The following is a 12,975-nucleotide window of genomic DNA, read 5'->3' as shown; positions in this document are numbered from 1 at the left end:
ACGTGTATATAAATACGTGCGTGTGCATGTGTGTGTACCTGAGCGTAGTAGTGCAGCTCAGCGGGTTTAACAGTAGGATGAGAGAACAGAAGGCGGCTGATCAGTAAATGGTACCAGGTTCCCAGCAGCTCTTTCTGTTCCAACAGAGCGTCCTCATCACCAACCAGAACCTGAACACATGCAGCGACTCGTTTATTAAAATCTCTAAACAGTTAAAAAAACTTGATATATTTCAAATGAACTTATTATGAATTATTACGGGTTCAAGCTCAGAAATCCTTTTGTAATTGTAGGGAATATTTTTATTATTATTATTATTCGTCCAATGGCCCTAAAGGTGTGTAAAGATTTTTACAGAAATCGGCCACATGGGGGCGATATTGTGTTTTTCAAGTGTATAAATGATAGTATATTGCACGATTTTAGAAACATACACTCAATCTTCATATCATTTAAGAGACCTCCTCAGGCTGAGCAAATTCGCCGCAAGGATCACTGCTGCATATCAAATGGTTCATTAATTATTCTCAATTATGATAAAAACCTACTTTTACAAACTAGTCCAAGGTTTTTATGCACGATCGGAAACAATCCAGTGCAGACATGTTAGCTAGACAGTAAATATCAATAATTAAACAAAAAAAAAACCCCAACAACTTTTGACTCAACCTTGCAAAGAGTCATTAAATCGTAAAAATAAGCTCAATCTTTAGTCAAATAAAAAAAAATGTGGAGCTTGACCTCTAGGTGGTGCTATAAAACATAAAAATGGCTATAACTAGGCAACTGTTCATCCAATCGACCTGAACATTGGCATGCAGTGTCTCTGTCCAATGTCCTTCCTTATGAGCTTAAATGCCTTCAGTGCTTGAACCCTGGTAATCAGCTATATTTATTATTATTATTATGAAGGTTGGACAAGGCCTCGCCTTGCAGATGGTCTCCAGCTGACGGTTGCTGGCGAAGGAGTTGTCCTGGAGACATCGGTCGCACTCTTCGTGCCAGTGCCTCCACTTCATATCAAACTCTGTGAGGGTCTGAGTGCTGCCGGGCTACACACACACACACACACACACACACACACACACACACACACACACACACACACACACACACACACCAATTTAAATAACCAGCATTGCATCTGCAGCAGGATCGGTTTCACACGTCGCTATCTGCTGTAGATTCAGTGTATTTGTGTTAATTTGGAGGAAACATATAAATGTAAATTATATATGGGTATAAATGCAGTCCTCACGTTAAACACTGGCATTTTGTGCAGCAGGCTGTCCATGAGCTGATACGTGGCTCTGGATGCCGGCTGGAGAGACGCCTGTTTCTGCAGAACCTGTCGAGCCTCGTCCATGCGTCCCTGCAGGACAAAACTAATCACCTACACACACACACAGGGAGAGAGAGAGAGTTAATACTGTGCATCAGATTTTGTTTAAACTGGCTGATGGAGAATGAAAGGTCACAGTACCACGTCCCAGTAAGCGTGATGACGTGCGGGGCTTTCGCTCTGCAGGACCTCGCGCGCCTTTTCATCCACGTCAGCTTTGTGTAAACGCACCCAGTCCAGCAGGTGCAGCAGCAGAGAGCCGGCTAAACGCAAAAACACCAACACATTTCAATAACATTCGAGTGTACAATAGTGTGTGTGTTTTACAGGCTGCTGTAAAACCTCACTGAGGTGAACCGTGCTCACAGTGTGGGTATAAAGTGTGAGGTAATTGTGTGAATGTGAGTCATTGGAGGCGACTTTACCCGGGGCTGCGTCGATGAAAAGCACTTCACACAGATTCCAGATCAGCTCGATCGCTAAGAGAATGGACACCTGAATATATCCACAGACGCACACGTTAATCCCTACAACTTTTTAATATATACAATATTATTATTCTAGATTTCTATCATTCTAATTAATTATATATTTAGATTTACAAATAGTTACTGTGTACGAGTGTGAATCAGTACCTGGTTACTGTACTGTGTGTCTGTAGTCGATACTGTAGAGAGAAGAAGAGCGTTAACTTTGGTCAACAACAACGCACACAAACACACACACATTTACACACACTTACCTGCGACCTGCTGCAGTTCTTCCATACAGGCTCGTATTACAGACCTGTAGTTCTTACTGATGCTCACAAACCTGCAGAGACACAAACAGAGAAGAAGACTTACATTTCCTGCTTTACTACTGATATACAAAGTGCTGACACTGGAGACTCCTTCCTTCAATTAATCTAAAACAGGTTCTCAAAACAGGTTTAAACCGGTAATGAGGAAGGAATGAGATTGTTCTTCAAAAACTCATGAGGAAGAAACGAGGAAACCAGCCTCATGTGGGTGCCACCGAATGTTCATTCATTACACTTCCATCATTGTTGAGGTTCATCGCTGGACACTTGAATGTAAAACACTTCATAACAACAAGCCATTTTATTTGTTACTCTTAAAGGAAATGAATCAACGCCACCTGACCAATCAGAGACGGCCGGCATAAACCCATAAACCATTCTTCTGCCAAAAACATACATTCTACCTCAATCAAATACTTTCATTACTCCATAATATTCATGAAATAATGGCTAGTTGTGTCGTGCACCAAGCAGCTCAGACTGGAGAAAACGTTCCTCGTGCTGCTGAATGACGTGAAGGAGGTGTGATGATTCGAACGTGGGTGTAAATCCGTTTCTCCTTACTGTGCTTTCTTGTTTTTGCTCGGAACGTCATCTTTAATGTTCTGCAGCCCGACGAAGATGTGATGAGACTCGTTGAAGAGCTTACGCAGGATGGGTGAATAGATGTCCTCGTCTCTGCGCAACCAGAAGATGGAAGGACGATCAGAGCCTCCAGTGCTGGGACCTGTGTATATGTGCGTAAAGACAGTTATGGGCCAATGATCCACAAACTTACCACGTGACTCACACACACACACACACACACACACACACACACACACCACCAGTGTTTGCTACCTTGTAATTTGAAGTTGGTCTCGTACATCAGCAGGTCTCCTGGTCCCCACTCAAAGCCCAGATGTTTCTGTTTAAGACCCGCGCCTGGGATTAGCTATGAGCGTGCACACACACACACACACACACACACACACACACAATACTATAAAGTGAATATTATTTTATTTGAATCTGTTTTAATTCTGCAGCAATTTTATTACTGAAGAAATAATCCCCATCAATAATTCTATACACACACTATATGCCCAAAAGTATGTGCCCCCCTGACCACCACACCTGTATTTGGTTCTTCCCCTAAACTGGTACCACATTTTGTACAGGAGGTCTCTGTACACTCCAGCATTACAAATCGTTGGGATGAAGTGGAGCCTCCTCACATCATTCACAACCTGATCTCACTAATGCTTGTATGGGGTGGTAGCAAAAGGACTAACTGGTGCTATTCGGACCACATGCGAGCTCAAGATGCGAAAATGACGGAACCATTCAGCAACTCGTGCATGATGATAGCCGGAGAACGATCCACGCGATCTCACTGTTTTGAAGGTGATGGTGTGTGAACGTAGATGAATAAACTACTTTCTTGTAAACTTTTTTGATACCACCTCATATTTCTGAATGATTAACACTCCCTGTAGCCACACCCCCAAAATCAAGTGTATACACTTCGCAAAACATTGGAGCTCATGACATGAAACTAAGAGGTTCAAGCCTGAAGCCTGCTTCATTATTACAACTCCACCGGTCATGAAGGTTGGACTGGAAGAACTTGAGGGTCTGGCACAGAGCTCAGACCTTCTCAATCCCAGTGAACACCTTTAGGATGAACTGGAGAGATTTAGATCTTTAACTGGAGGTATCTCTGAACCCCTACCACCACAGATATGCCCCAGAAACCAAGTGGAAAGACTTTACACATACTTTTAAACACATAATACATACAAAGAAACAAAGAAGAAAATGACAGCAGGAATAAATTATATATTGTAATATATATATATATATATATATATATATATATATATATATATATATATATAATATAATTTATATATAATTTTAATTAATGTATTATAAATACTCTGTATGGTGTTATAACGCCACAGCGAATTTAATTTTATAATAAATAAATTAAATTCCAATGCATTTTATTAAATGTATAATTATGTATAATATAGTATAGTATTTGTTATTATTATTATTATTATTATTATTATTACACAATTAGATTATAAATGTCAATATCTGGAATATTTTTCACTCTATTTACCGTTGTTGTCGGCTCCACATCTAATTCCTCCATTTACAGAAAAAAATAAAATAAAATCCCAATAAATCCGGATAATTTTTAAATAAATGATATTTTAAGCAGCATTAGCTGTAAAGCTAACTTCACAAGCTTCAAGATTTTAGCGCCTCGTTCAGGATACTCGCTGTTAGGACCCCGGAAGTGACGTATGTAAAGGCGGACAGTCAGAGCGCCTGAGTAAAACTAAATATAACAATCACCTTAATAAAGTTCAGAAAACGCATTAAGAAATGATATATTGAGGGTTCATTTCAGGGATAAATACTATTTTTGATTTAGCTATAAAAAATCATAAATGATGATTCGTGTTTATGAGGTGTTTTGATGATACAGATGGATTTCTTCACTTTAATGTGATTCCAAGCTGAAAAATAAAACATGTTGAAAACTTTTTTCACGAATTCCGTGTTATTTTGAAGCTACGGAATGATTTATACGAGCCGTATTTAGATAAATAAAGATGAAAACAGTGAGAAGGACCGAAATCTAATCACTGAAACAAAAATGGCGTCCAAACAACACAATGTGTGAGTGAATGAATGAGGGACAGACGGCGCCGTGCTCAGTTGTCATGGTTACCACTTTAAAAAGTCCCCCTTTTTTTATAATCAATTAACCAATATAATTTTTTTTTTAAACGAACTATGTCGATTTTTTTTATGCATACTTATACTTGATGCTTAATTTGTAGTAATAATAATAATAGTAATAAAATTGAAAAAAAAAGTAAATAAAAAGAAAGGAAACGCTGTATTTCAGTCGTTTGGGCGCGCGCGTGCACGCTCGCGAGCACAGCCGCCCCATTCCTGCGCGTCCGCGTCTGCCCCCTCCCCCATCCCTCGTCCTCGTCTTCCCTCCCCGCCTTCTCTCACTCCCTTGGCCAATCAGCTATGCTCGGCGTGCACGAGCGCAGGAGCCGTGGACGCGCACGTCGCGGCCGGTTTTTAAAGACGGGAGCGCGGACGTGCGCGTCCCCGCGTAGTCGTTTTTTTTGTTTTTTTTTTCCTCGTGTGTGTGGCGGCGTAAAAGGGCAGCGCTTATACAATAACCATGGCTGACGAGAAACCCAAGGTGAGCCTTACTGAATAATAATAAAATAATTATATACATATATACACACACACACACACATATGTACATACACATTTACATATACATATATACATATATATATAAAGATTATACCGCTGTACGGCTCGTCTACAATCTAATAAAACGTTAAAATAAATAAATAATAATAATGCGGAGATAAAAAGAGAATATTCCGCTTAGTGGATAAACACTGGAACTGCTGCAGCTGCTGCTCGGCACCGGAAGAGATGTGCACGCGCTTTTGGCTCGGCCGCCATCATTACCCACAGCTAGCGAGAAAAGCTCGGCTAGTCTGAGGACGTCTTTATATACTGTTTCATTCAACCAAAATGAGGTTCAAACAACGTTTACTACAGATGAATAATGATGAAATGTACTCAGGGACAAGTTAAAAACCGCGACAATGAAAATGAACTTTATTAACCTCTTTCTTGTTTACTTTGTGTTAGCATAAAACTGGATGTTGGCTAATATGTTGCTAGCTAATATTTTATAGATGGTTTAGCATCAGCAACTAAAGTGATTAAAGTATTACAAAATATTATATTTAATATATATATATTAAATATATTTATAAAAGACTTTTCACCAGGTTTTGGAGGTGTATCTGTGGGGATTAGTGATCACTCAGCTACAAGAGCTTTAGTGAGAGGTTGTGATGATGTGAATAATGTAAGGAGTCTTCAGTTCATTCTAAAGGTGTTCAAGTTGTCTCCAGTTTGTCCTAAACCAGTTTAAGATGTTCCCAGTTTGTCCTATATATGTTTAAGGTGTTCCCAGTTTGTCCTAAAGCAGTTTAAGGTGTTCCCAGTTTGTCCTATATATGTTTAAGGTGTTACCAGTTTGTCCTAAAGCAGTTTAAGGTGATCCCAGTTTGTCCTAAAGCAGTTTAAGGTGATCCCAGTTTGTCCTAAATCAGTTTAAGGTGATCCCAGTTTGTCCTAAAGCAGTTTAAGGTGATCCCAGTTTGTCATAAAGCAGTTTAAGGTGTTACCAATTTGTCCTAAAACAGTTTAAGGTGTTACCAGTTTGTCATAAAGCAGTTTAAGGTGTTCCCAGTTTATTGTAAAGCAGTTAAGGTGTTCCCAGTTTGTCCTAAAGCAGTTTAAGGTGTTCCCAGTTTGTCCTAAAGCAGTTTACAGTGTTAGCAGTTTGTCTTAAATGTGTTTCCAGTTCATCCTAAATGTGTTTAAGGAGTTCCCAGTTAAAACAGTTCCTTGTTGAACAGTTTATTCCTGATTTATTCTCCTCTGTGCTGTTATAATAATCTCTGGTCTTCTGCTGAATCAGACTCAAAAATGGAATAGTGCACTTACAAACAATAACAGCTACATAACAGAACACAGAGCAAAGGACTAAAGTAAGTGTCCTCACCACAGAAAGTGTCTCGTGTGCAACCGAGTGTAAACAGTGCAAAGACAGACAACACAAGACAATGTGCAAAAGAGAGAACTTTATACAAGTGTATTTGTAAACATAAACACAATGTTGTGCAAGAGCAGCAATCAAGAGGCACAAAACAGCATGTAAACAGATTGATTAAATCTAATTATATAATAGTGGTGGAATGAGTAATGAGTGTGTGTTCAGGTTGTACAGTTCAGTAACACACAGTTGAGTGAGTGTGTGTTATGTACAGTTCAGTGCTGTGTGTTGAGGAACCTGATCGCTGTTGGCTTTGTGGATGCAAGTGGGTGAAAAAAAATCAGAGCAGGTGTTTGAAAGGTTTTTTTTTGTTGTTGGACTGCACCATCAATCAAATCAAACCGCATTTTCCTCTGAAAGTAGGCGGAGCTAAAGACGAATGAAAATCTGTGGGATTGAACTCCAAACAAGAGACACTGATTAGGTGTGTGTGTGTGTGTTTGTGTGTGTGTGTGTGTGTGTGTAGGAGGGAGTGAAAACCGAGAACAATGATCACATCAACCTCAAGGTGGCGGGACAGGACGGCTCAGTGGTTCAGTTTAAGATAAAGAGGCACACGCCACTCAGCAAACTCATGAAGGCTTACTGCGAGAGGCAGGTGAGTGACAACACACACACACACACACACACACACACACACACACACACACACATGAATCAATCGGAACTTGCAATATCTTCTGTAACATTTTGTATAATCAGACACTTTTTAACACTTTCACAAAAATAATCTCAATATGATATCTGGAATGTGTTCATCCGCACTCACAGTACACGTTCTGCTCCATCGACTCCTGTTCACCGTATTCAGTTTAGTTGTATGAATGCAATAAATGTAAGTCGCCCTGGATACGTGCGTCTCCCAAAAACGTTAGCTCGGCGCATTGAGGTTTGGCGAACTCTGACCTGCGAATTCGTATCTCGACAAGACAAGCAAGTCGTAGGATATGGATTGGTCACGCGGTGACCTCTTTAGAAAATACAAGATGAAGGATCGCTGATGGAGGTGTCTCTACTCCCTCTTTTATACGACACATCTATCACCAAAAATAGGGATTTTTAAGTAAATTTGACACAGAATGATTAAAAGAATTGAAAACTAAGGACCATGTATTTCATTGGTGGTCACTGATTTTTCATGCTGTGTTTCTAGTAGCTTGAATAGTTGGTATATATATAGCGTGTTCTGTAAACAGACTGACAAACAAAATCTCAGACTGACAAAACAAATCTATATTATTTTTGAAGTCTTTCCAACCTGTGACTTTTATTGATTTCGAGAACATGCAGTAAATCTCCACCCGCTGAGGAGAACAGAAGGGGAACCAGGCACTTGTCCCAAAGCTGAGTAAATGAAACCATAAACCATGTTCAAACAAGCGTCACTGTTCCCACACCGAGCGCACGATTAGTGCAGGCGCCGATTAAATTCAGGGAAAGTCAACAAGAGCAAACTCGAGTAAGAGGACACTTGAGGTTTCTGGCCAGGCCACAGCTCCTAATCTCATAAATGAATTGCATGGCTCAGAGGACGGACACGGCATGAAATAAAAAAGATGACTCTGCATATCTGTTGTCTTGCCAGAAGGAACAAAAGCTTTCACTTGATTTTAATACGAAGGCACGATATGGAGATTCGATCCTCCTTCGTACAAAACGTACATTTTGAGCGAAGGGAGAGGAACGTCGGACACGTCATTCGACGTTTGGGCGAAAGTAAAAAACTGTCGCTTCACAAAAGATGTAGCTGTTGAAGCCGCTAAAACGTGTGGGGAGCGCTGTTGCTAGGCAACCAGAAAGTATGGATCCTGGGGCGTTACGGTTTAGCTCGCGAATACGTAATGTATCCTCGATCAATTTCTTTAATAGCAGCGGAGTAAATGTTTCAGACGCGGTTTAACTCCTACGAAGAAACCTGTAACATTATCATGTGATGTATCTGATCACGTTATCGTTATTGGTATTGTGGGATCTCCCAGCTCTATCGTGAGACGTGATCTTCAGGGTTTAACAGGATGAAGGGGTGGAGATGAGGGGCAGAACGGTGTTTGGATTGAGAAGGTAAACAGTGTATCTCTGGATCATCTGGAAATGTCTAGTGTAAATGTAATATTGATCTTTTTTTTCAGCCCAAGCTAATCAGCAGTGGGGGAGTGCTGACCTCTCTTGGGACTGTGTGTGTGTGTGTGTGTGTGTGTGTGTGTGTGTGTGTGTGTGTGTGTGTGTGTGTGTGTGTAAAGTGCTGAACTGATTTTTTTTCTTTCTATCTCATTTTGTTTTTAGGGACTGACGATGAGGCAAATCCGATTCCGGTTTGACGGACAGCCCATTAATGAGACGGACACACCTGCACAGGTATGACCCCACGTCACATGACCTGTGACCTCAGGAATACAGTTTCAGTCCCATCTAAAGGGGTCCGAGTGCATGTTTATATTTCACATGATTTTACATGTGGGCTGGTAATTTGATTATTATTTCATTCAGTTAAGGAGGATCTGATGTATTCAATAATCCGATTATAATCTGATTTATTCAATTACTGGAGGATTTGATGTATTCAATAATCCGATTATAATCTGATTTATTCAAATACTGGAGGATTTGATGTATTCAATAATCCGATTATAATCCAGTTTATTTAAATACTGGAGGATTTGATGTATTCAATAATCCGATTATAATCCGATTTATTCAAATACTGGAGGATTTGATGTATTCAATAATCCGATTATAATCCGATTATAATCCGATTTATTCAAATACTGGAGGATTTGATGTATTCAATAATCCGATTATAATCCGATTTATTCAAATACTGGAGGATTTGATGTATTCAATAATCCGATTATAATCCGATTTATTCAAATACTGGAGGATTTGATGTATTCAATAATCGATTATAATCCGATTTATTCAAATACTGGAGGATTTGATATATTCAATAATCCGATTATAATCCGATTTATTCAAATACTGGAGGATTTGATGTAATGTGATGTAAACAGCACACTATAGCACCGTATACTGAAATAAAACTAATAGCAGATTAGAACCCGATAATCAGATTAGTGGACAAACAGGAAGTTGAAATTTTCCACCATGTTCTCCTTTACTAAAGTTCCTATAGAGAGAAATTTGATTACTTATATATTTAAAACACCCAGTGATCACCTTTAAGTGCGTATCGATTGTATCGTTGGCAAAAACACGATTATTTTCGAACTCTCCGTGTGTAACCCTGCTGAATTTACCTCATAATGACATTTTCCTTCCGCTCAAATCACCGCAGGCGTTTGAATATATGATTTCCGATATTGACCTTTGGATGTTAAGTGCATCTTTCAGTGGATGTGTTGAAGATCGGGGCTATTAGGCGGTGTCATGTCAGGGTCTGAAAAGTCTTAAGTACATTATTTAGGACTGGTTAAAAAATTTATATATACAGATCAATAATAAACTGAAATAAATTAAGAAATACGAGTGTCATTCAATCTTTTGTACCACATCAGTCAATTAAATACATTACTTCTTTGTTTTAAAGCATTTTATACATTAATAACAATATTAAAGTGTCCAACCATTTTCACAGCTTTTCAGCGAATTAATGAAAAATTATTCAAAGACCCACCGAGAATAAATAAAGCGCTTATTCACTCACTTTTCACCCGACTCCGCCCCCTATTCACAATTCGCCCCGCCCACTTAATAGCTTTTTTTTTTGCAATTTACATATTTCACTGTAGCACATAACGTATATTGTAGAAACGATCTGTATCTTGTTATATCGTTTAACCCTTTCTGTGAGGGTTCATTATCAGAATACACGTTTTGTAGCTTGTTACTAAATAAACGGTCGCTGACACGCTCTGACATTTGGACCCGCATATGGCAGCTTTGTTCGAACCCTCGGCCGGTCCCTCGGGACTCTGCTGAACGTGTGCACGCGTTTAACAAAAAGCCCGTGTCAGCTGCTCAGATGGAAATGCATATTTCATGCAGATGGGTCAGTATTAAGTGGAGGCTCATTTCCTTTCATTTTAACAACACAGAGAAGACGGCCATTGTGTCCCCGATCGACAAAAAAACAAGATCAATTGATCGTTAAAGCCGGAAAACACGCACCCAGACCATTACGCGCCATTACAGCCTGCCATCACGCTGCCTCTTAATCGAGCTGGATCATCATACAAATATAATGAGGAACGAGGAAATACGAGCTGGAAAGTCGTACAGGATTGATGGAATATTAAGGCGCAATGTGACGTTTTTTTTACTGAATAAAGGAACATTAAACACTATGGTGGACTTACGGTGGTTTATTAAAAACGATGTGGAAACATCTTTTTTTTTTTTTTCCTTAAACAAAGAAAAATTCAATCTGATCGGTCAGAAGGCGTTAATTAATTTTCGGTAGCTGCAGCTGCGTCCCCAATCGCCTCAGCAAAAAAAATGAATCACTCAGGAGACACGTCGTACTTTTTATCCATTTATTGTTACATTCATAACGCTTTTATGCGAACAGTGACTCCCTCTCTTTTTATTTCTTTTATTTACTTAAAGCTTTACCCTTTACACTGGAGACTCCTTCCATAAATAAAATAAACAGCTCCTTACTGAAGACGTCACCGCACCACACCGTCACATCCGAGTCCCTCTGAATGAGCAGTTAGTGTAGAAAACGAGTGAAGAAAACGCTGTAGTGTATTATTATATAATCGCCTCCCTTTGTACCCCCCCCCACACACACACTAACACTCACTCACACACACACACTCACACACACTCCCTTCCCCCGATAATGTTTCAGTCATTGGCAATTTTTTTCCCCTTCCATCTCAAACCCCAGCAGTGTGAAGTCGAAGCACCTTTTTTGGATAACGACATCCAGTTTTGCATCATTAAACCTGTCTGAAGCTTTCAAGTGTGAAATATCTCGCATATGAAAGTCAAAAAGTTGCCCGTAGCCATATATGATGCTCACTTATGTTTCTCTCTCTCTCTCTCTCCCTCTCTCCCTCTCTTCTCTCTTTGCTTCTCACAGTTGGAAATGGAGGATGAAGACACAATTGACGTTTTCCAGCAACAGACAGGAGGCTTCGTCTAAAACGCAGGAACTTCGCAGCCTTTTTTTTTTTTTTTCCTCCCTCTCTTATTTCTTTCTTTCTCTCTTTCTCTCACTCTTATCTCATCCCTGTTCTCCCTCTCAGTTAATCCTGACTGCTGTTGTATAGCGTGCTGATGCTCTTCCAATTTCGCAGTTCCTGCTCTTTTGTATATAAATGATTTCACTCACACACACACACACACACACACACACACACACACACACACACACACACACAGGTGAAGTGCCAGCATGAAAATCAGAAACCCAAAGTTTCGTTCTTTTTTTTCTCATTTGGAAAGAATGAGCACAAAGCACCCAAAAAAGCGGTCTGTGGTCCAGATCTTTCTGCTGGAGCTTCATTCGAGTAGAGCGACTCCACTTTAAAAACATTGGACACCAAATTTACTCTTTGTATGAAAAGGACACCTGGTGAAGTCAGGTGCTCTGTAATACAGGACACGTCTGTTATTTTTTTACAATTATTTTAGCTGCTTTTATTTCTATTACCGTCTTTCGGACACATTTTTTTAAAATTGTCATCAATCGGTAGTAGACGTGTGCAAATAATACAAGCCCCAGATTCAGTAGGTGAATTGTGAATAATAGTAACGATGATGACGAGTCCTGATATTTCCGTCGAGTTAAACCCCTGTATTGTCGAATAAACAATTTGTTAAAATAAAGAAAACACTTTTTATCTTCATATCCGACTTCTTTGTTGCTGCCGTTTGTTTGAGCAGGTGGGAAATGTAAATTTTTTTTTTTTTTTTTTTTTTTTATTAATGCCAGATTTTAATTTTTTTTTATCATTTAGAGTTAATGTCTTTACAAAATAGCTTAAATAAAATGTGATTTTTAATTAGGATTTTTTATTTGAATTTTTTTTTATTATTATTTAAAAAACAGGCTTTTTTTATTGTATTTTTTTATGACAATTTTTACTTGGGTTTACTTATTCATACAATTTTTTTGCCGGGTTGTTTATTTATTATATTATATATTAAGTTAACTTTTTACAAGTATCAGAAATAACTTTTTTTTAATTATCAATAGGC

General features: G+C 39.0%; 2 protein-coding genes across 2 annotated transcripts in view; one reads left to right on the top strand and one right to left on the bottom strand.

The window, feature by feature from the left end:
- Nucleotides 1–4,444, bottom strand: part of nup85 (nucleoporin 85) — an 8,734-nt gene extending 4,290 nt beyond the window's left edge. Inside the window, exons 1-10 of the mRNA XM_046843614.1 lie at nucleotides 4,255–4,444; nucleotides 2,985–3,078; nucleotides 2,709–2,871; nucleotides 2,085–2,155; nucleotides 1,978–2,009; nucleotides 1,768–1,837; nucleotides 1,484–1,605; nucleotides 1,259–1,393; nucleotides 930–1,052; nucleotides 39–170 (exon numbers count right to left, since the gene is read on the bottom strand). Coding sequence (XP_046699570.1) covers nucleotides 39–170; nucleotides 930–1,052; nucleotides 1,259–1,393; nucleotides 1,484–1,605; nucleotides 1,768–1,837; nucleotides 1,978–2,009; nucleotides 2,085–2,155; nucleotides 2,709–2,871; nucleotides 2,985–3,078; nucleotides 4,255–4,287 — 975 coding nt within the window. The 5' untranslated portion in view covers nucleotides 4,288–4,444. The remainder of the gene's footprint in view (nucleotides 1–38; nucleotides 171–929; nucleotides 1,053–1,258; nucleotides 1,394–1,483; nucleotides 1,606–1,767; nucleotides 1,838–1,977; nucleotides 2,010–2,084; nucleotides 2,156–2,708; nucleotides 2,872–2,984; nucleotides 3,079–4,254) is intronic.
- Nucleotides 4,445–5,257: 813 nt separating this feature from the next.
- LOC124381769 (small ubiquitin-related modifier 2) lies at nucleotides 5,258–12,623 on the top strand. Its single transcript, XM_046843632.1, has 4 exons — nucleotides 5,258–5,364; nucleotides 7,277–7,408; nucleotides 9,094–9,165; nucleotides 11,855–12,623. The coding sequence occupies exons 1-4, from the start codon at nucleotides 5,344–5,346 to the stop codon at nucleotides 11,915–11,917; spliced, it is 288 nt and encodes a 95-aa protein (XP_046699588.1). The 5' UTR covers nucleotides 5,258–5,343; the 3' UTR covers nucleotides 11,918–12,623.
- Nucleotides 12,624–12,975: the final 352 nt, after the last annotated feature.

This window comes from Silurus meridionalis, chromosome 29 (assembly GCF_014805685.1).
Source record: "Silurus meridionalis isolate SWU-2019-XX chromosome 29, ASM1480568v1, whole genome shotgun sequence".
NCBI classification, from domain to species: Eukaryota; Metazoa; Chordata; class Actinopteri; order Siluriformes; family Siluridae; genus Silurus; species Silurus meridionalis.
This window is presented reverse-complemented; position numbering and strand designations above follow the sequence as displayed.

Excerpts from the sequence above, each read along its gene's own strand:
- LOC124381769 (XM_046843632.1), top strand. The coding sequence starts at position 5,344 with ATGGCTGACGAGAAACCCAAG. Across the intron at positions 7,409-9,093 it reads AGGCTTACTGCGAGAGGCAG|GGACTGACGATGAGGCAAAT; the intron begins GTGAGTGACAAC and ends TTTTGTTTTTAG. Across the intron at positions 9,166-11,854 it reads AGACGGACACACCTGCACAG|TTGGAAATGGAGGATGAAGA; the intron begins GTATGACCCCAC and ends TGCTTCTCACAG.